Here is a 24,093-nt window from a genome sequence, read left to right on the forward strand (position 1 = left end):
GTGTCCAGTTATTTGCTTGGTTTACTAACATCAGTAATACAAATGGTTTGCTATTAAGCTCCAACATAGATTTTTTTTGTTTGTTTTTTGCCCAGATAGAAGAACTACAATAGAAATGTAATAGCATGTATAATTGCATGAAAAAGTTCCTAATTTCTGGAACTATGTGTTTTCTGACTTTGGGATCACATTCCCGCGGCGCCTTCTAAATAGAATTTATAGAATTTTATGTATACACGTTTTTAATGTACACCATCTTGCAAATTTTTTAGCTCTTGTTATATTGTTCAATTTAGGAGATGCTCCAGCTCTGTCATTGGTCCGTTCTCATAGCTATGACACAGCTCTGCTTCATGTGCAACACAAATAATGTGGCCGCAACATAAAGGATTATTAATGCACAACCATTATATGTTTACGCTTTTTTTGTATAGTGACAGGAGGTATTAGAGTTGTGAGGTGTAGCAAATGCAGTCACAGCTGTTATGTGCTAAGTTATCACTGTTGCAGCTGCATTTTCTTGTTGCTGTATTGAGCGTAAACTATGTGTAAATACAAGAACTTGTTTCTGCAAAGTTGGCACAGTTTTGTAAAAAGAGCCATTATCCAAATTACTTGCAAGAAGTTTTTTTTACCTGTCTTTGTCCACGTGTTAGAAGTGTTAGGAGGAACACATTAGGACAGCTCTGCAGCACTCCTGAATCCTGGATTAGATAAGAGTAATGTTCGAGGTGAAGAACGCTCATGAAATTCTCATACCTACTCATACCCAAAATGTGCCACTCTGAGAATCTTATGCCTGTTTTGGGCAAGTTGGGACTGATTTTATCCTCTGAGAAGTGTTGTAAACATGGACCTAAAACTGATTCACTTTTTTTTTTAGCTTTTATATAAAACAATCTGCTATGTTGGATGCTGCAAACTAATAAGTTGTTAACATGAGCCTCACACTCACACACACAAAACAGCCAGTGATAACTGACTGTGATTCACATCTCATCCTGTGCCAAACAAACCTACTGTTGTCTTTTGGCTATTCATTGTCCGATTATTGAAGATAGAGAAGGATATTGATGGTGAACAGAATAGTGCTATTCTAGGTCAGAAAGAAGTAGCAGGAATTAAATGAAGGAATGAAGGAATTCAATTTAGAAATAGTTTTAAATGATTCTTGGCTTGATTCTTTGAATGTGCAAGTAGGACTTTTGACATCCAAATACTCTATAACCCAGGTTTTCTGCATACCAAATAGCAGATACATCCAGTGAATTAAAATAGTGCCGTCTGGTTTGGGAAGTCACATGGAGACTATCATGGAAATTAGGCTATTTCTTCCTCTATTTGTGCACTTTATAGGTTCCACATTCTGATTAACATACGCCTTTGGTTAAGCCTGTAGTGCACTCCATTTCCTTTCTTTAATAGCAGAAAGTGAAAGTAGATCCAAAGAGCCTGAAGAAGAGCCTACAATGTTTCTCTCTGTTTTCTCACAGATATGAACTAAGGATTTAGATTACATTTAACGCCATTAATCCCTGGTTTATCACTGTTAGCACAAGTACCAGGTCTGCAAGCTCAGTACACAACACTGCAAAAGAATTCTACCAGATCTTGTCTAAATATATAACATTTCACTTGGTAGTAAATTAAAAGATGCAACATTTAATTGAAATCAAACATGGGAAAAGTGCTCAAACTTCAGCAATATGTTCCAGTATCTATTGAGATTTAGATGAGCTAAATTTAGTGTTAAGAAGGCTATAATTGGTAGCTGTATAGTAATCCTGTAGTTACTGTTAAAACCTGTGTTCATATCTAAGCTAAGAGCTGCTTTAACCAAGGTCAGGAGCAGGGTCAACCCCACAGTAGAGCACAATGTCAGGAAACTAGGGTCTAACATTTGTTTTTAAATGAAAGAAGAAACGGGGGAAGGAGAAGGAAGGAAGCAGCCCGAGGGAGGTCTGATGAAGAAAAGGGTTGAACTGGTGAGAAGAAGTTTATATACACAAAGACCAAGATTAATTTCTCCACCTCTGGGGTTTTAGGTTGTTGGAGGATTTGGAGTATGGGTCAAGAATGTTTCAGAGCTGTGTTTAGAATGTTGTTTCTACAATGTGTTTGTTAGTGCAGAGGTTTCCTTGTCTCATTGGGGGAATAGCAGCCCATTGGTGTTCCAAACTTCTCTCCTAACCACACACACTATTTCCCTTGACTTTGGCTAAACGTTCCCAGGTCATGTGCATATGTGTCTATAAATGTTTCATTAATATTTCAAACTTTAGTATTGCCAGAAATGTGTTTCCTCATATGATTGCCTTCACACATGCATACATGTACAGGTATATAGAACCGAGAAATGGCTATAAAGACGTGTTCAACACACATCCCGTTTAAACCTTTATCTGTGTATCTACACAGCCATCCCACCACCCTTAATGGCTTGTCAACATCTGCATCCCATGCCTCCGGGGGCTATATCGCCGTGTGGTCTTTGGCAGATCCTGTGTTTTCTTACTGTCTTCAGTGAGGCATGTGAGGAGTCTGTACACATGATCATGCACACACACACACACACACACACACACACACACACACACACACACACACACACACACACACACACACACACACTAGGGGTATTTTTAGAAAATACTGAGACTTTTTTATGCTCCAGTGGTTATTGCCAGGCAAGTCTCTGTGTGTGTGGTGTGTCTAAGTCTCTTTTGTGTGTGGGAGGCCCGGGTGGGGTCTGGTTGCCTGAAAGAACACAGAGAAAAAGAAAAACATAGAAACCTAAAAAAAGAGACCTGAAGATTTAGCTCTTTTATCAAAAAACTATTAAATTATACATACAGTGTGGGCAATACTATACAATAGTTGACACCAATCTGATCTGAGACAGTTTATTGCACATGGAGCCTGATTAATTAAATACAGTATGTAAAAAGAGAAGAAGCTCTTATTACTTAGGTTGTCATGTAGAAATACATCCAATACATGAAAATAAGTTGAATGTGACTCAAAACTATTCTATGTTTTGCATCTAGCCCTGTCAGAGGCTGGTATTCAGTGGAAAGGTATGACGAAACGCAAAGTGAATTTTTGCCTTGCGTTACATTTACATTTTTTTTTTAACCTTTATTTATTCAGGTAAGTCAATTGAGAACAAATTCTCATTTGCAATGACGACCTAGAAGCTGCCCAGTACAACCACAGTCTGATCTGCTGGCCACTGAGCAGCTCCACTGGAGCTTTTTTTGTAGGGTTAAAGGCCTTGCTCAAGGGCACCTCAGTAGTGGTAATGAGGAAGGGACAAGCCTCTCAGGGTAAAGCCTGGCTGATAGCTCCATAGGGACTGGGACACCCCTGTTTTGCTGTTCCCACTGATATTACTGATTAGATTTTGATGTCTATCATGACCCTCAATGACTTAATCCCTGAATCAGAATCAGAAAATGATTTACAAGGAATTTGCCTTTGTTGATGGTGCATACATAAACATATTTAACATATTATGTGTTTGTAGCTGGATGATTTGGTTACTTCTAGAGCTGGAGGATATATATCAAATATAACTGGTGATAAGTTTTTAATTACAAAACATTTGAAGAGCTGGTACAGTTTTCTGAACTTAAAGTACAATTTTACAGAGTGAATGACTTAATGCCTCTACCTGTTTGGTCATCATATCCACATTATGAATTGTCTTTTCTCAAACATTTCTTTTTTTTTTCAATACCTTCAAGCACCAATAGTCATCACCAAATATCATCATGTTATCACTATGCTTGATTAAAAATATCAAGCATTTTGTCAGTATATGAAATACAGTTCGAATGGAGGAGTTATGAAAGGGAAGGATGTGGCAGAGAGATCCTCTACTGCAATCCAGGATTGTGAGCACACAAATCCATTCACAGACAATGGGAATGATTTGCATTATCAAAGAATTGGGAGGAACCAGTAAATATTTCAATAAAGATGCTGCAATCAACAGTATCAAAATCTGCACTAACACATTGTGTTCTCTCACATTAGCATTGAGCATTGTGCTGTGCAGCTAACAGAAACCTGAGGAAAAAAATAAATACAAATGTATTTCTATTATCAAGAGTTGTAATAGACATTATTTGACAAGGCACCAGGTGAAGAAGACTCATTAACACGTTTAATATTTCCTTTTATACAAATGTGATTATAATGAAGGAATGATTCACAGCCAAGACAGAAAGCCATGACAAAATCAATGTTTTATAATTTATGTCTCATAGAGCAATTTCATCATTGACCAGGTTCAACAATGAAAAGCACAACAGGATATTACTTTGTGCAGCTGCTTTCAAGTATGTAGGGTGGCTCAACATAGATGGATGCAGGATATGTTTGCTCATGGGGCTAAGCGTTATTGTTTACATGCAATAATAGTCCCACAAACACATTTTCACTGTATGCATGACAATGGACACACAAAGGCATCACACAAATACTGTAAATGTATTGTTATACTAGTGAGGACCCTCATTGATCTGATGCATTTGTAGCCTCTAACCAGCTATAAAGCACATGCCTAGCCTTAACCTCTACTCAAAATGTTAACCTTAAAGGGATAGTTTGGCATATTTCAAAAAATATGCTTATTCACTTTATTGCAGACGGTTAGTGAGAAGATCGATACTGCTCTAGAGCTGGTATCAATCTTCTTGTCTAACTCTTGGCAAGAAAGTGAATATGCATATTTCCCAAAATGTCACGCTATTCCTTTAAAGGGGTACTCCACACAAAATCTTTTGACTTAACACTCACCAGCTGTAGGTTTGAAAGGTGACTATAAAAAGTTTGTAGCTTCCAAACTAATGGAGAACAACAGCTGTGGAGGCTTGAAGTCAGGCACTTACCATGGATTCCGATGGTTAAGAGTGTTTATTGCAGAAAAAAATGTGTGAAGAAAGTAATGGATGCTATGTTACTGCTAGTGGTAGAAGCTAGGACCTTTGTGGTTTGATAGGTTTCGAGAGATATTTGGAATCCATTTGACTGAATTCAAGTTGCTGTTCTCCCTCAATGAGGAAACTATAAACTTTACTGCTGACTTTAAAGCCTACAGGGGGTTAGTGTTTTTGGCTAGAGTGTCACTTTAACCTCAAAACCGCACTCTGAAGGTTAAAACTCAAATTTGGTCCCACAAAGATAGAGAACATTACAACATGTGTTACCAGCTGTGGCCAGTATCTAGCTCAGATTCAACTGTGTTCCTGTAATACAATGGCTCATTATTCAGAGCCACACACACACACACACACACACACACACACACACACACACACACACACACACACACACACACACACATACAATGGGCAGCTTCAGGCCATCAGATTAGTGGAGATTGACCCCTTCCCCGCCCTGCAGCAACTTCCCTTTTTCTCTTAACCAATCAAAGTGGTGGGTTGGCAGAAAGTGTAATGTGAAACCGGGGTCTTGGCTCAATACTTCAAACCTAGGGCACAGTTGGAGGCCAGCAGAAACAACAGCCGTAGTCTTTCACACTCTCTCACTCTCACAGATTTTTACATACTTTGTTATACCCTGTTTTAAAACATCATCTGCCACATACACACACACAGTCAGACAGTTTTATTCAGCAAGACACAGACACACACTTTTGAGAGATTTGCTTTGTGGGATATACACTGTGGACTGCTGCTATGGATTAATCATTTTGGTGGCTGGCTGTGTGTGTTACGGACCGGACTAGTCTCAGTCTAGCCTAACTGGACATGGAGGACAATGACAACAACTGCATGAGGCTACAGGGCCCTCTTTCTGTGTGAAGGGTGGATGATGCAGTGTGTGCTCTCCATCTCCCCTCAGCTGAGCTCCGGATCCCCCTGTAGCTGTGAGGTCAGCCCCGAAGGAACAAAGAAGAAGAAATCCAAGAACCTGTAAGTACTTTAGTGAATCAGTTTTTTGTGTGTTTCCTGTCTGTGGTTAATTTCAGTTTCAGTGTCTGCTCATTTTAAAAATTGTAAACAAGGAATGGCATGTTTTTTTTCTACCTGAATATGGATTTTAACCTGTACCAATATTAAAACATTATTTAGGAAAACTATGCTTTGACTTTTAGGTTTAGAATAAAAATAATTCATTATTTATATGTGAGAAAGAGGAAGAATGAGAGTGAGAGGCAGCACAATATATCAATCCTTCATAGATAAATACAATAGCATTCACCACTTCTGCTTTCAATTCTCAGTCATCAGCCTTTTATTTTCATGCTAATTTAATCAATTTGTGTATCCAGTAAAAGGGTACACGTTTCACACCTTGCTTTAACATCCATTTAGGATGTCCAAATTAATGGTGAACATTAAGTACCTGGTTCAGCACATGGGAGGTTAATTGAGACATCAGGATTTAACAACATGTTAGTATGGGTGTGACTGGATTAGTGGACTGAGGATGTCAGAACATATCCACATTGCATGGCTACATTTAAACCTTGCCCTCTCATCTCTATTTTGGGTATTATAATTAACATAAATTTAGGGGGATTGAAAATAGTTTTTGGATTTTTCTTCTTATTTCTCTTTAAAGCTATAGTGGGTAGTTTCTGTCGACCCATGAGGAATTCTAAGTAATGCCAACAACACTGTCGGCGCATCACTCTAGCTTTTGCGCGCGAATGTCGCCGGACTACACCGTTTTGTGAACATGGCCATGCTAATAAATACAGAGAGAGTTTTGTTGAGCTGGTAGGCTTAATTAGCTTTGTATCAACTCATTTGAAAATGGCTTGAATGTAACGGACGTTCATTAATAAAATAGTTGCACACTATAGCTTTAATGTTGCATACAAATATTTTGGCCATTGTGACAATCTGTGCAATACCTGTGCATTTTCACAGAGCTGCACATGAAGAAGCATGTTTTAAGCTGAAGGTGACTGAAAGCTAATCATCCAACTCTGATCATCATCTCCTTAATTAAGTGGTAAATGATGTGTGCCCTGCTGAGGAGTGTGGTACCACATGTGTGTCTCACATTCTCGGCGGTGTGAGAAATAAGGTGTGTGTTGAGAGTGAAGAGTGTTTGTTTGGGTACAGATGTGTGCATCGACGCCTCGATGATTCATCAGCTGTTCATTGAGCCTTATGCACGCTCCTGTTCATCAAGATGAAAGCACATTTCACACCGTGAAGACAATAAAGCCACTCACAGTGGCTGTCCTTGGGCCTGATAGCTGCCCATTCTTCTGCACAAGCTGTGTTTTTACGTTTTTTAGTTAACCAGCAGATTAAGTGATTAAGATTCCACAGCCTTTTTTCTTGAGTCCTGAGTATGTTGCCTTCTTGTCAGCTGCAGCAAACAGCTTCAGACCAGCTTTATTGGCATTACTAACAAAGACACATCATAGAATATAGCATTGCTTATACAAAATGTGTTCTTTCTTTCCTTTTAGTTTAGTTTTAAATCTAGAATATGTGATTGTTTTTGTTAAATAAGAGCATATTTCCAAATCAATGACACATTACTTCTCATAGCAATTTCAAGAAGGAGTCATTTGATTCAACATAAGACCTGATACAACATAAGACATGATACACAGAATAAAATATGAGATAGTAATGACTGTCTGTAATGTGTACCTGACAATTTCATTCACAGCCACACATAGCAAGTCAGTTTGACAGCATTTGTTGACAGGTCATGGTTAGCAAACAGTGATTTGCTTACTAGCAGTAGGTAAACAAACATGTATCAGTGATGTTATCTCATCTATACACATTACTCTGTCATTGCGGAGGATTCCTATTTGTTTTCCAAACAATCAAAACTGTGATTAAATGAAAGCCTGCAATTTTTGAATTCAGTAAATCCTTTTAAGTGTTCAGACTAGTGAGATGCAAACAACAATATTTATTTTTACTTCTCAAATACATTTAGTCTTCCATTTTCATGTGTAATGATGATATTTAAGGTAGATCTAAGAAAATTGATAGGGTTGTTGTATGCTCTGTCCTTTCCTTCTTTATACCCCGCTGTAGTCACTCTGTTGTCAATACCACTTCTTCACTTGCATGAATGCACATATTTCAGAGATATTTTATGAATTAGTAAGTCTGGTAGGCCAGTCTTTATCTTTTTCCTTGTAATAGTGCAAGATGTTGATCGGTTGCTACGTAAATATCTGATTGCCTTGCCTTAGTTAAATGGTTTCACTTGTGTTATTTTGCTAGTTAAGAGGCATCTGTACTGCATAGTTGTGACACCAATGAAGGCTGTGTAGAAGAAAAGGTTTTATCTCCTCAAGACAAAATGGCTTCCCGTCATTGAGTGCAACCATTTTCTGTCATCTTAGGTCAATATCACAAGGATAAGTCACAAAGCTTTCTGAGCACTCTACGTGTTTACACACTTGTCTTCTGTCTCTTGCATTTGAAGCCCTTATTCTCAATGTCAAAAATACAAACGCAATGTGTTCCTGCTATAGATAGAAATCTCAGGCTTTCTACATAACAAAGCATGAAGGAAATTATTTCCTCCAGATGTTGGAGACTGATATATAACATATAGAGAGAGCCAACGGAGCAAGTAGATGGACATCGGTGGCCAATAGTATCTTACATAGTCAAATCATGCTGAGAGGGAGCAATTTATAGCTTAAAGAAGGTACTTTGGCCTTTGACCTGTGAGTTTTGGAACAGGGGATCCAGTATTAGTAGCACTGGATTTGATTTCCTCTCCTCTCAATGTTCCTCCTGTACTGTACATTGTGTGCTGTGCGTGCACCTTGGAATGTTTTCATCTCACACTTTTATAGGGTGGTCTCAGTCTGGCAATTAGTGGTAGTATCGCTGTAAACATTCTTCTTCTTCTTCTTCTTCTTCTTCTTCTTCCCTCAATCACCCTAAACATCATTAGTGATAGGAAGATTGAATGAAACAGATATCAAAACACAACAGGAATATCCATAGTTTTTTTTTTTAATTGCATTTTTCAATTTTAGAGGTGAAATGGTACTTACATGTAAGAGCTGTCCTCTTTGAAACGTCCTCTCTCCAAACCTACAAAGTACCTGGCCCTCATGCATCATTTACCTCTCCTCTCTCTACCTCTTGCTCTCCTGCTCTACTTCTTTCCCAGTGTATTTCTACCTTTTAATATTTTCTCACTTCCTAACCCCCCCCCCCGCCTTCATTATCGCCTTTTGTCTTTACTCAGTCCAGGTGTTCTGCTTCCCCAAACGATCAATCCCTGCAACGCTATTCTCCTTTTTCCCATCCATCAAGTAGCAATAAAGCCATAAACCTACAGCACATCAACTGGTGCACCAGAGTAACATGCAAAAACCTGAGCTTGTTGACAGATTAATCCAAATTTATTGGGATTACCAATACCTCAGTGATTAAAACTGGTATCTAACTTTGAGTCATACAGGCAGATGGAGAGGGCAGAGAAGAACAAAGCAAAACACTGAAGTGTTTAATACAAGCACAACACAAATGACCATCTGTGTGTTTGTGTACTTTATATATACATACATACATATATAAATATACCGAGGGCATATTCTTATCAGTATTGATAGATGGAGAGTGTTGTTTTTCACAGCATAATACTGATGCTGTGCCATCCTTAGTGGCAGTTCCCAGGCAAATCATTTATATCACCTGGGGCCTGTTTCACAAAAGCAGAATATATAAATCCAGGATAACTGATAAAACGAGGCTTGACCTAGTCTAATCTGAGCATCCTGGCTTGGTGCGTTTCACGAAGGCCAAGCCAGGCTGAGGAGGAGCGACTAGGTCGAGCCAGGCTGAAGTAATTCAGATAGATGCGCGTCCACGGCTTCCCTCAAAAGACCGCGAGGTCGATCACAGATTTACTGATGCCAAAATGGAGAATACGCATTGTACATACTTTATACAGAGTGAGCAGCAGCTTCTTGTGGAAGTATGATGACGTGAAACACATTATTTGTATAAAAAGAAAAAAAACACGGCGCTGTAATGAAACAGAGAAAGCGTAGCAGACGATCACGGACCGACTGAATGACTGAAACGTAAGCAGCCTAAACATATACATTAACTGACCACTGCTCTGAATTGAAACCGTCATAATCATACCATTCAAGGATTAGGCTACTAATCATTTGCACAAATTAACAGTTGTACTCTTTGCCTTAAAAGTAAGCAGAAGATAATGTTACTCAGGGAATTTACCACGAAGATCAATTTTCTACAATGCTCGAATATGATGCATAAATATCTTTCGCTCTGTTCCTCCCTCTCTCTCATGGGCTACAATATAAATTTCCTAAGTTTCCATATTAACTTCCACTGCTCGCTTTTAATGCAAAGTGTACAACTGTTCGTTTTTGCAAATGACAGGGACTCAGTGAATGGTTTCAGTTAAGAGCAGTAGTTCATACATGTATAATTTTAGACTATCATTCAGTCTGTCCGCTATTATCTGCCACGCTTTTTCTCGCGTATAGAGGACGAGTTTCCTTCTCTACATATTATATTCCTTGCTCCCTTGTGGACATAGAAAATAAAGACACTGAAGAAATTGGACTCTAAAATCTAGAAACTATAAAGATAATTAAGTGATAAATTCCATGCACACTGTAAACATGAATGGAACAGAGTATATTCATCAGTTATTTCCCCCACAGCTAAATATAAGGTCAAAAACCATTGAGGTGTCCTCTCCCTGTTGTAACATGAATGTCCAGTAGCCTACATCACTAGATAGTTACTGGTCCAGTGAACTAAGACTATAATTTGGGAGGACTGTACAATTAGGATATGTTCTTTAAATTGTACAATCCTCCTAAATTATAGTCCCAGTTTACTGGACAACACAATTTGTGTGCTAAGAATGCCATGGAAGTGGAACAAACATGATCGTTATTGTTAAAGAATTAAAAAAAAAATGAATCAACTAAAATAATTCAAGGTGAATTGGTCAACTATAGAAACATTGTATGTATTGCCCTTAGTAACAGACTTCATTTAAAACACATTTGAAATTTGAAAAATCAGCCTTTTCTAATTATCTCAACAACTGCCATAATATATTCATCAAACTTCTAACAACAATATGAACAGCAGTCTTCATACAGCAATATAATAGTAACGATGACTGTCACATGAATAATTATTAAAAAAAATAATGGTACTTAAAGGAACAGCAATATGCACCTGTTGTATTTTAATCCAGGCTGATAACAATAGGGTAAAGGCTCCAGGATTAAATAAATCCTGACTGTTAGCCTGGTCAGGAGCAGGCTAGCTGCATAGAATAAATCTCCATGGTGATTTATGTGCCTCCACTTTCGTGAAACCGAGTCAAGGCTTAAATCATCCAGGATAACTGATAAATCCCAGCTTAATCCCTTATCTTGGTTTTGTGAAACAGGCCCCTGGTTTTGCTGCCAAGGATGTAAGTCCCCTTTTGTGTGCTATGAAAGTTGGCCAAATGTAATGTTAGTTAAGTAATTAGACACGATGTGAACTGACCTTGTTGTACAATCAGTGTTGACATTATGTGAACCACTTAAAACTAATGTCCATCAAGAGTCATGGTCATCCAGGTTATATACAGACATATAGAAATACTAAATCAAAGTTAACTGGACTTTCTGAAACTGGAATGTTTCATTGCCTAATAAAAATACATATTAAAAAAAAGACCAAGAAAAAACAACTGGACCTGAAGGTGTGGACATTCCATGGAGGTTTATATGTCTCCATACCAGTGTAAAACTAATGAAGCCTCTTGGATGAGTGTTGAATCTCTTCAAGACCAAAACAGAAATGCACTTGCCTTTGACTTAAGCTGAATTGATAGTCGTCCTGCCATCTGAGGCGCCATTCTAATGTATAGTTGATATTGTCTTTTTTATTCCAAGCACTCTTCTTGCTTGTCAAAACCTGGCGCTTACATTACCCACAATGCAACTCGACCACAGACAGTTCTGTCGTAGTTTCGGGTGGGTTATGTTAGTAGTGGCTAATGTAGCCTCGAGCCGCTAGCCTCAAACAGTGATATGGAGTGTGCTAAAGAGGTCTGGTCACCTCACTTCTTTCCAACTCCATACTTGTAATCTAATCAAGTGACATCAATTTGATCAGACTCGGCGAAGCTCTCTCCGGAGATGTAAAACTCTTTATACTACTTTTTTCAGTACTCCCCACGACCTACAAACAGATGTTGATGTGAAAATCAGTGGCGTTCCCCTTTAATTATATTCCCCACAATAACTGTTTTTACATTATTTTATTAACTTTGTTATATAGAGCGACGGTGGGCTACGCACATACTTATAGAACTGAAGTTACATCCAGGTAACTTATAACATTATTTCTCCTGGACTCATTACTTCATTGGAGACTACTGCCAGGCAATCGGCATGTTTACATTTATTCATTTATAGAGACAACACACAACACAACCATGAATCAAGTATTAGCTCTTTCTGTTAAGCTTATGATATAATGTTTAAAACATGACTAAAGTCCACAGACATTGTATTTAAAAGAACAGGAGCCACATTAAAAAGTTCAACTTCATCCATATTGAGTTTCTGATTGAGGATATTGGATTCAGATTATCAGTTAAATGAAGTTTCATGCCAACAAGCATCCAGTGCAGAAACTACAGAAGAGATAATATGATATGATAATATGTGTGTCAAGTCTTTCTTATAGCCTAGTAGCAGATTTAACACAGAGCTCTACCACTGCTTGTCATCTGGGACAGATGAACAGATCATTACAATAGTCAAGTCACTTCTTTTGCAAAAAAGACATATGTCATCTCTACTTGCTAACCCATAAAACAAAAAAAAAAAAACGTCCCGGCCCCAGTGGAAGGAATCTGTCCTCTCTAAACACTGCGTGGCGATTGGATGAGCCCAGGGTCCGCCTTCCCCAGACCCCCTAGACTATATAAAGCTCCACCACATCCCCTCAGAGGTTAGAGGAATGTGATTGTCAAACAAACCCCTGGGCCCTGAGCACCGGCACTCCTGACACGCTTACATGCAGTCTAATTTCCACACACAACAAGTGAATCTACGTACAGGCAATCATCTTTCACACTATGGTTGATTTCTCAGTGAACTACCTGGAAAGGTAAGAGCAAGGCAGTGTGTGTGTGTGTGTGTGTGTGTGTGTGTGTGTGTGTGTGTGTGTGTGTGTGTGTGTGTGTGTGTGTGTGTGTGCGCGCGCGCGTGCGTGCGTGCGTGCGTGCGTGGGTTCATCTGCACTTTGATTATCAAGAATTAGAAACATCAGAAGGGAGGATGAGGAAAGTGTGGGTGGGAGCTGTTTTGCGTCCCACAGGAATCGATGCTCTCAAGCTGGTAGGAAGCTATCTGACCTCTACATGGATCTCATTTGACAGTCGCAGTGAGGGAGCAGAAATCCCCGTGAGGCTGAAGCGCTCAGACTATTTTGGAGGAAGCAGCCTTAAATTCTAACTTGAGGCTGGCCCTTTTTCTTATTATATGCAGCCTGGATTTCAGGAATAGGATTGCTCATGTGGTCTTTGTGGCTAGGAAGGTGAGTTTGCTCAGAAATAGAGCTCTTTTTCTGGTCTTGATTGAGGGAGACTGTGAATGAGATAATGTTATATTTATGCCTGAAATTTAGGACAACTCCCTTTTTCATTGTTCTTCTAGGAATATGGCAGAGTGACATTTCTCTTTGTTATGAGGCACTTTATAGATTAGCCTCTCTTTTGTTATTATGTTACTATTGTGTTATGTTTTGTCTGTGAGAGAAAGTACAGGGCAAACGCTCCCAGTTTGTTCCCATATCTTTTTAGACAGAGCCCAAATACTATCAAAGTTATTTAAAGTGTTACAGACACATTGACCCAACCCTTGACCCATTATACTCGCTCAGACACAGACGCACAAACAGGCTCACACGCTTGCACAGTTATTTGTGTGGCTTGTCCTGTATTCAAAGGCACACAGCCTTCTGTAAATAAAAAGTGCCAGAGGGAATGAAAACATGATTGAACCTTGGGCTGCTGTCCTCACCATTTGTATTTCAATTCCTCCTCTGTACTCATCACTGCACCCCAAATGTCACAGGTCAGGCTTTACAAAGGGCAAACTCTTATCATTGTGGGGAAACAAAGCCTCACGTAGCAAACAACAAAAGTGGGATGAAGTGGGGCAGTGGTTTTAGCTTTGCGCTTGTATGGTACATTGTGATCTGCAGTGTGTCTGTCTGCAGCTCACGCCCATGTGCTCCCAGAGCCTTTCCCTGGGAGTGCGGCCTACTTTTCAGAACACCAAGAATAGCCAGCGGGGGGCTATTAGTGCATCTAATGTGAGCCAAGCAAAGAGGGAATAAAGAATATGGAAACCTGCAGAGAATTGCGGAGCTAAAGACCTCTCCCTTCTTCACTCAAATACATACAGCGCTCTCTCATGCACAGACACAAGAAGACACTCAGGGGTGTGTACACATTGTGCCTGTGCTGCAAACATGGACATGCTGTATTTAGTGTGTTCGTGGGGCAGTGGAGCATACATTTTTTGACAGAAGCGTGTCAGATAAAAATCATACTAATTTGATAATCCTTTAAAGAGCATTTGTCAGTCTTTTAGCAGATTAATTTAAGTGTAGGGGTCGCCGCATGTAATAAATCAAATGGAGTGTGATACAGTGCATTGCTAATGGTGTTAGTGCTGGGGAGCTATTAGCAGATACTGTAAAGTATCAACTTTAAATACACAGGTACTCAAAGTGAGAGACTGTCAGTAGCACCATTGGCAAATAAAGAGCAGAGGTGCAAAGAGCACTGGGTTCAGTATCATTCTTAAGTGAAGTTGCTCTTCAAGTAGACTCAAGTACAAGACTACTTTCCATCTCTGATATTGAACAAATGCATACAAATATCTGTAATCGTGGTATTGGTTGGCCCTGTTAGTATGAAGAGCATTTCCTTTCCTTCTGTTTTAAGTCTGAGTTAAGAGTTGTTTGTAGTTAGGCAGCTGATATTGCTAAATCTCTGCATCCGGCGGTCACAGATGTGACTGTAGTCCACTGATTGACACTGTTCAAAGGATGGAGAATGTGTCTGCCTACATTGAGGGAGGAGTATTATTCAGGTTAGAGCTGCTGTTGACTCCCATTGACCTAATAACCACACAGGCAGTGTCATTTATGACTGTATCAGTTGAGTTTCCCACACCTCCTGCAGTATGACACACTACCTAACCTAATACACAGACTTAGAGAAAAGAAAAGTGTTTCTGCAGTCAGTGTTACCAGTGTGTAGTGGTTTAAATAAGGCAGCTACATAAAATACAATACGTATCCCTTGTTTTTTTTAGGAATGGTGTCAGTGTTGTATTTTAGTTTCTGAAAATAAATGGAAAGATAAATCATGGGATGATGTAAGCTCAAGTTGTTTCCAGTGTTGACACCAACTATTGGGAGTAGAATAATGCCTTGCAAGCAATCTGTGTTGCCAGAGGGTAGAAAATGTCACTGTTTGTGTTTGCAATATCCACTGACACCCACATGGTGGCAGGAAAGAAACATACAATTCCTTAAAGTGACTGCTGCTATGACATCATTGTCACATCATACCCACGCAGGCTCAGCTTGTATAAAACCAGACATAAATAATAAAGCATCTTTTGTCAGGCCAACAAAATATCTTCCAGCCCTAATAAAATACTTCTCTTCCTCACTTGCACTAGCAAGACAGAGGCTGTCTATTAGCTAACACATGCACACAGCTCAAGACCTAATTGCCTTGAGTGCAACCTAAAAATAGAACAATCTAATGAATCCTGCTCTGATGTTATGAGTTTATTTAACAGCAAGACAGTTTTTATTTGGGTAATAATGTCCTTCAGGCTGGCAAGTGTTAGCTATTCACAGGGATATTGTGTTAGAGCACCCTGTTGTTTCCAGTAAAACAGAGGCCTGATTGTGTTCACCAGTTCAGCATCTGGTTTAAGCCTGTATCATACAGAACACTTACGTTATATCAATCAATGGATGAGTCATCTCTCCACCAGTGAGGCTGCGTGTACATTTAGGTATTCCTTAGGATCAAATGAAAGTGTCTTTCGATCTCTCTCTTTTACTTCTTTCATGTATTGGTAGTACATTCTTTTTCACTCGTTTGGCAGTTCCACTCTCCTGATCCTCACAAACGCTCCCAAAAAGGCCTTTTGTAGTTCTCTTGGTCGACTAAAGTAATCTGCACCAGCTGAACCCCCCATACCCAAACACACCCAAATCAATACACCCACAAAGTCACACATCCTGATTTTAAAGGAGCTATTCAGCTGCGGCTTCCAACAGCTCATGCAGTCATGTTGCATTATGTGTATGGGCATGTTTCTACCTTTCCTGTCCTGCGGCAGTTGGAAAAACTCTCATCAGACAGCTGACTGTGTGCTCTGTTCAATTTCGGCAGTCGCACTGTGTGACCACTTTGCATTTACGCATGCATAAATTCTCTCTCTCCCACTTCCCTTCACACACACATGCGCACACTGGTGGAGACTGGGAGTTTTCCAACACCTGTGACTGGCATGAAAGCACTAGTGAAGTGGGCATGAGTTGACACAGGTGCTGGGGGGTTCTTTGAAATGTTTGTGTGGCCGTTCTTTTATCCCCATAGTAGTAGTAATATAAGTATATTCATGTACAGTGTTTGTGCTAATCTGTAGTTGTGGGTTTTTCCACCCCTCTATGTGTTCATGTTTGAATGATAAGTGTTTATAATTGGAAGCCTTGTTTCTCAATTTGGGGTGTACATGCTCTCCTGGGCGCTGTGGGTTGGCTGTGGCACAGCTTGCAGTGATTAGGGCCAGCGAGCGCACACTGCCACGCTGCATTATTAGCGGGCCAGCCAATCCACAGTGGAAATCAAAAGCAGGGACTCAGGAAATGGGTGTTGAGTGAGGTCACATCCCAATGTGGCAGCACGTGCTCCAGGTCGGGAAAAGCCAGGACACGTACCATGGGATTATGGGAAATGCGCAGGATTCTGACAAAGCCCATGGGGACTGAGGGTTGGTGTATCACCTTGTGTGAGATTTAAGGTGGCGCATGTGCTGTGGGGGGTCTGTGTGTGTATTTGTGTGTGTGTGAGATGGTTGGAGGAAGGTGAAACAGGTAAGGTGGGCAGTCAGGAGGATTTTGGGTGCTGCTGCTGGAGGGAAGCAGAGGAGGTCACTGTGCCCTGTTGCCTCGGCCCTGGGTCAGCTCCCTCTCAGCAACCCCTGTAGGCACATTGAGAATGGCGTGATGAAACAGAGGAGTGAGGATTGAGTCTCTTCTCCTTCTCTGCCACATTCGCTCAGTCCCTGCCGAGGAACCTGCCAGGGACACATCTACAGGAAAGACTGTTAGAGATAATAGATTGACAAGCGAGACACTGACACGAAGCGAGGAAAGGGAGCTGACATCTGCCTTTTGGAAAAGTTCGGTCCCACCATACCAACATACCTGGCTGAAGACTAAAATGTACACAACATGACATTTATTTTTCTTCTTTTCTGGCTTTTGTGGGTTTGATTTCATGTGGATTTACAGTGCTGAAGAACATAATTGGTGATTTCCATGCCTTGGATTGTTTTAATTGTGGACTTTGGACTTGGACTCAACACACTTTCTTCCCATGTCTCTTTTTGTCCACCTCCTCTATCTATCATTCCTTTCATCCTCATTCCATTTCCCTTGTCCTGTCTCAACTTTCCCCCTCCTTCGCCTTATTCTGTATTCATAAATCTTCCTCTTTTCTCTCTCTCTTCCGTCTCTTGCCAACTCTCTCCTTCTATCTCTCTTCTATCTTCCTTTCACCCAGGGCCAAAGACATGAAGAATCGGCTGGCTTTCCTGCGGAGGAGGAATGAATCCCCAGGAAGCAACCCAGCCAGCAAGTTAGACAAATCTATGAAGTCAGTCAAGTAAGTAGCCACTTCCTGACAGCATGTGCATGTGGGTGTGTGTGAGACTGTGTTCCGGGTTTGGCTACAACTGGTGATGACCTGGCCTTGGAAGACAGACATGTGGGCAGTAGCAGTGACGGGAGTGTGCTTTTAATGTGTGGCAATATTAAAATGAATGAGAGAATGTTTGTGTGACAATGGCACGTCTGAAGGAAGGATAGTGAATTGTTTGGCTGTGGTTTTTTTGTAGTTATATAGAAAATATGTTTACCAAATAAAATATAACATTATAGATTGTTGTAATGTCTTATATTATAACAGTATAAACCTGGCAGTGCACTTTGCCAAGCAGCTGCTTTAACACATGAATGCATAACAGTAAGAGAAAACAAATGGCAAATTGTGAGAGCAAATGCAATTTTTGTTGATTTGTCAGATGTCAGAATGTCGGCTAAAACAAATCCATTATGAACAGGCACAGAAAATGTCCAAATTGACTAAATTGTACCTGAAATTACATAGCAACTTTTTTTTACTTGTCAAATAAGGCCTCAGATGTTGATTCCAGAGAGTGTTAGATGAGCACTGTAAAGAGGCATGCTTTACAGCAGGGTACAGGAAGAATGAAAGGCAGCAGGGGGCAGACAGACACTGGTGGGGGGAGGAGGTCTCTAAACCCAACAACACATTCCCATTGGCCGGCCGGAGCCCCTCCCCTCCCGCCTTCCAAGTTGCATTCAGTGGGAATATAAAAGCCTACCCCCACCAGGGTGAAGCAGATAGACGCATGGTTCTCAGTGTTGTTAGCTTTCACAAAGCAGATCTCAATGAGAGGGGAAGACCAGTAGACACAGACTAGAGTGGAAGGAAGCAACAGAGAGGAATACATACTTTGTTTCCACTCATCTATCAAGCATAGACAAAGTCCTGCGGATGGGTCACACAATGAGAAACCTGACTGAGATGGGCTTGTTAAAGAATCGCTCTGCTTTTATCTGCAGGCCCACCCCAGAGGAAGCACTGAAATGGGGGGACTCACTTGACAAGCTGCTGACACACAAATGTAAGTTACTTTTAATTCCTTCTCTTCATTTTTTTCCTCTTTTGTCTCTCATCTTTTTTACAAATATTGGAATCATCCGTCTTTTTGTTCTGATCATTTGTGTGATATGATTTAGTGCAATATTGTTCTAGACAGTGGGTGAATATAGACATACAGTGCTTTCATGAGGTGGTGGGGGAGGGTGGTAAGCACAGGAAATATGCATGTACTGATATATGGATCACACACACACACACACACACACACACACACACACACACACCATGCGGCAATGAACGGGCAGCTTGCATCAAGTTTCCCTAATCCCAACGGACAGTGTCCATGCATTACGTAGAGAGGAGGAGGGGAAACTAAAACAGCCAACCTGCAAGTTGTTGTTGCTATTTTTGTTTTACACAGTTCAGCTTTCGAAGTTCAATCCCAGTCTTTTTTAAAAGCTGATACAAAGCCAGAGCTACATCTGTTTCTCGTTCGGCTCTGTTGGCCTCTTTATTCTCCTCCTTCTTATTTCCTCTCTTCCATCTCTTGACTTACCTCACTCCTGCTTACCAGAATGAGGTAAGAGATGACTGCTTGCATTGGTTCTGCATATCAGTGTGGGTGATTCATTGGAACGGAAAGGTGCAGAAGGGAGAAGTGGGTGGACACGGCTTCCTGCTATTCTTTCTTCTGGATGCCTTCTTCCTCTAATCATTAACTGGACTGAAACTTAAAAACCCCAAAGTGTCAGAATGAGTCCCTTTTCCCATACTCTCAAACATTCTTTTCTCTTTGTTCATTCACAGCATGTGTAAAGGGGAATGAATAGATGCCATGCTGAAGGGTGGGTGATGTCACTCAAAGGATGTTGAGGATTTGAATATGTGCTGCGGTGTTGTTAGTTTTTTTTGATTTTTTTACTTTATTCCAACCACATGACTCAAAAGGCTGCCAAAAAGCTATTTTAGGCGCTGAAACTCCAAGGAGCACTTCAGCTGTGAGGTTGCCATGGCACTCTAGTCAACTCTTCTCTTGTTTATTCTCCTCCTCTCTGCTTTCCCTCAGATGGTCTGGCAGCGTTCAGAGCTTTCCTGCGCACAGAGTTCAGTGAGGAGAATCTGGAATTCTGGCTAGCATGTGAGGAATACAAGAAGATCAAGTCGCAGTCCAAGATGGCCTCAAAAGCCAAGAAAATCTTTGCAGAATACATCGCGATCCAGTCTTGTAAAGAAGTGAGTGAGTGTGCACACAACACATACTGGGGAAAAATGGCATCAAAAAAGTAAACATGCATTTTTCCTCCTGCTATTTCTTCAAAATAACAGTTTAACTTACTTGTTTTGTTCTTTTTCTCTGCAGGTAAATCTGGATTCGTACACCAGAGATCACACTAAGGACAACCTGCAGAATGTGACACGCTCCTGCTTTGAACTAGCGCAGAGGCGGATATACGGGCTGATGGAGAAGGACTCATACCCCCGCTTCCTGCGCTCAGAACTCTACGTGGACTTAATCAACCAAAAAAAGGCCAGCTCCACTCCGACGTCATCTTCGTCATAAGAGACCAGAAAAAGATCAAAGGAGAAGATGATGAGAGAGAAAAAACGGGGTCAGACTTGAAAAAAATAGTGGGTGGGTGGGATGTGAGGGTCTTTGTTTGCCTTTTTTACATTTTCTTTGTGTATGTCATCCTGTCCACTATGATTTTTGTTGTTGTTGTGGTGTGAGAGGACGTGGAAAAGCTATGGCACTGCAAAGGAATGTAGTTTACACAGTTACCAGGTGGATGGATGAATGAATAGACTGATGAATGGATGGATGGGTGTTCCTAAAAATACAGAAGCCAACATACGAGGGCTGGAGCAGGAGCTGGACGCTTGTCTGATCACTGTCTCTCTTTTTTTTGTGGTGTCATTCTTTTGGTTGTGTTTTTGTCCAGTTGTACTGGAGAAAAGGAGGGATTGCTCAGAAAACCCTGCAGACATGAAGACAGTCCGGCACTGTTTTGTCACTTTTTTCCTTAATTTCCCTTTAAAACTCCCGCTTTAAATTCCCTCCTTACCTCCGCCACATTCTCTGTGAAGCCACTTCAAAGCTGTCGGTACGACACAAAGTCCTTCATGTTTTTTTTTTTTATCAGGCTCCAAACTGTATGACGGAGGGGGAAAAAAAACAAAATGTCTGAATGAAAGCTAGCGTTATCGCTCTGTTTCACGTGCATCTCTGTAAAACACCTACACTCTCTCAAAGCTTCTATAAACAGCTTTCACCTTATTCAGTTCATCCCAAGACTGCGGAAAGCGCTCAACAGGGACAACGACGGAGACAGCAACGGGCAAAGAACACAAACGTATAAATAACGGATGGACTGGAGCTGTGAAGAAATGAAGAAATGTGTCATTCTCACATTAAAAGACATTCAAAGTCACATTCAAAGCCAGTAATGGAAGAAAAAGACGACTTGCCTTCTGTCTCCAAAGACTGTTTACAACAAGGAATGAAAACTGAAGAAGAAAAAGGAAAAAAAAGTTCTGTGCAGCCAAACGACATTTCCTTTAACATAGTAGCTCACTGGACTAATCGAGGAAGCATTCTCAGGACATTGCCATGACAGGTTCCAGCTTGGTTTATTCTGTTTTTCTACACACACACACACACACACACTGTTTTTATATGTTTTAGGGTTCCAACCTGCACTCCCTAGTTCTACTGAGCAATACACAAGAGGTTGCTCGTTTCATAAGATATTGCTTCATGTTGTACAAAAGTTTGCCTATTTATTTAGATTAACTTGCTGGATGCTTCTACAGACACCCTCACCTCCTCTAAAGCACTCCGCTTAAAGCTCTCACTTTCCTCTTAACCACCAAACAGGTCCAATGCTGTCCTGAACTTTAAGTGCAATATTGTTTTTTTTATTTTATTATTATGTTTGGTTTGTTCATTTATTTGGATCATTTTGAACTTTTATGGTGAAGACGAACGGCTTAAGCTCTGTATTAACTTTATTTGTTAAGAGAAAAAAAGCGTAGAGCTATAAGGTTGATTTACAACGTAAACTTTCAAGAACCATAAGTAGTTTAATGAACTTTAAGCAAATGATTCTAACTCTGTTAACCCCCGGCAGCAGGCAGCTGGGGGTCGTTATGGTTGTAAATATAATTCTTTTAGAAAACTATGTGATAACACATTAAAAACAAACAAAAACAAAACAACCCATAGGTCTCTGCTGGTGAATGTGGGACCCAGCTGTATCTATGTAAATATGAGAGACTCAAAAGTATAAGATGACATACATTGTTTAAAAAAGTAGGTGAGCAAGAGCAGGTACAATCTGCTCTTTCCCTGGTCATACACTGCTTGTAAGGAGTTATGAAATGCATTTTATCATTTTCACTGTTTACAATTCAAAATGCATCTCCTATGATAGCAAGTGAAAACAGTAGAGTACATTTGGTGTCATTGCTAATGATAAATAAACCAACCAACTGATGAAGTAAGATGTGTTGTCTCTGGATTTTTCTTGTAATGTGTAATGTGTGTGTAATTTGCCCATGCGCACTGGTCACAAATATGCCAAGACTGATGGGCATTCAAGCGGTCCATAAGTTGCCATGCACTGATTAAAGGTAACAGACAGTTGTATGAAGTTGGTTAAAGGAATAGTTTGACATTTTGCCAAATGCACGTATTTACTTTCTTGCAGAGAGATGAGACAAATGATACCGTTCACTAAATATAAACACTACACTACTGCCAGCAGCCACTTAGCTTAGCTTAAACAGCTAGCCTGGCTTTGTCCAAACTTGCTTACCAGCACAACTTGCTGGTTTAACACTTCAGTTTTTGTATGGATTAAACAAAGATATAACATGTAAATAAGTAAGCTTTAGAACTGTTGGATTGTATTTCCCAAAATGTTAGGCTATTCCTTTAAGTAATTTAACATTAAAAACCATCACATGTAAAGAAATTCTAGTATATTACAACTTGAGTCTTATTTTCCTAGTTCTAGCTATCATTCCTGTTGGTCATAATAACATCATACTCACTATATTCATACTCATAATTCATTTCTGAGATTTTGGAACGTGGCGACATCATAAATAAATCTGACAGCTAAAACAAGAGCGGTCAGACGAATACACACAGATTGTAATCTGAATACAGACAGATTACAATCTGTGTGTATTCGTCTGACCGCTCTGGTTAGAATATTCAGACAGATTCTGGGTTCAACCTGTTAGACCTGCATACAGTAGTTCCCACGCAGTTCTATGCAGTGTGGAATTATTACCAAAATTTTGGTTTTACCCCCAAATAAACATTTTAGATGTAGGCTTGTTTACAACCTTTCTGATTGTCTGAATGCTTCTGTTTCTTGCCCCTTCACACTTTGTTTAGCAATGTCGCTGTGCTCCCAGATTCCACTGTGTACAATAATATTACCACAACCAGTAGAAATATTTGCCAAAACTTTGAAGTGAAGATCAAAGTTGTTAAAAAAGGATGCTCTTTAATTGTACACATCTATGAACTCCCATACAAACTGAAAAAAAATAGAGTTTGCAACAATATTTCAACAATATATATATAGTGTTGACCGGGTTGTTGGGTTGGGATGAGAGAAAACACTTCTGTGACTTCTGTGGGTTGTTTGTCTGTGTTTGGGGGGGTGGATCAGTCTAAAGTGGTGTTGGTAACAGCACCTAATCCTCTTTACCAGCTGCCATCTGTTTTGACAGACACAGCTTCTTTTTTTCCAAAAGGAATTGTCATCAACCTATCGCCTCTCTCCTGTTTCCTCTTCGTCTCACTCCCTGTTGACTGTCTTTGCCTTTGGAACCCACACTTGTAATTTCTTTTAACGCTCAACTTACTGTATATGCCATACAATGGAGGTCCTGCTCTTGAGCTGGATTCCTTTACAAAAACCTTTTGTTAAAATTTCCTTCCTCTCTGTCATCTGTGTAAACCTTATCATGGTGCCTGTCATTGTTTTCAAATGTAGCTGTCACGTGAGCCCCAAAAGACGCCAGCTCGCATTTCCTGCTCACATCTCTCATGTCCTGCTCTACCAAATATGGCCCTCAATGTTTCCTCCACTGTGA

The 24,093-nt window shown here is 40.2% G+C and overlaps 1 protein-coding gene across 7 annotated transcripts in view; it reads left to right on the forward strand.

Moving 5' to 3' along the window:
* Positions 1-22,476, forward strand: part of rgs3a (regulator of G protein signaling 3a) — a 160,544-nt gene extending 138,068 nt beyond the window's left edge. For 5 of the 7 annotated variants that reach the window (XM_031277731.2, XM_031277735.2, XM_031277736.2 and 2 more), the window contains 5 exons: positions 5,872-5,942; positions 17,857-17,958; positions 18,942-19,003; positions 20,048-20,214; positions 20,342-22,476. In XM_031277731.2, coding sequence (XP_031133591.1) covers positions 5,872-5,942; positions 17,857-17,958; positions 18,942-19,003; positions 20,048-20,214; positions 20,342-20,542 — 603 coding nt within the window. In that variant the 3' untranslated portion in view covers positions 20,543-22,476. Of the gene's footprint in view, positions 1-5,871; positions 5,943-12,991; positions 13,143-17,330; positions 17,517-17,856; positions 17,959-18,941; positions 19,004-20,047; positions 20,215-20,341 lie in introns of those variants that run through there. The other 2 variants (XM_031277739.2, XM_031277740.2) reach the window with 2 other exon arrangements.
* Positions 22,477-24,093: the final 1,617 nt, after the last annotated feature.

The sequence above is a fragment of the Sander lucioperca genome, chromosome 14 (assembly GCF_008315115.2).
Source record: "Sander lucioperca isolate FBNREF2018 chromosome 14, SLUC_FBN_1.2, whole genome shotgun sequence".
Lineage (NCBI taxonomy): Eukaryota > Metazoa > Chordata > Actinopteri > Perciformes > Percidae > Sander > Sander lucioperca.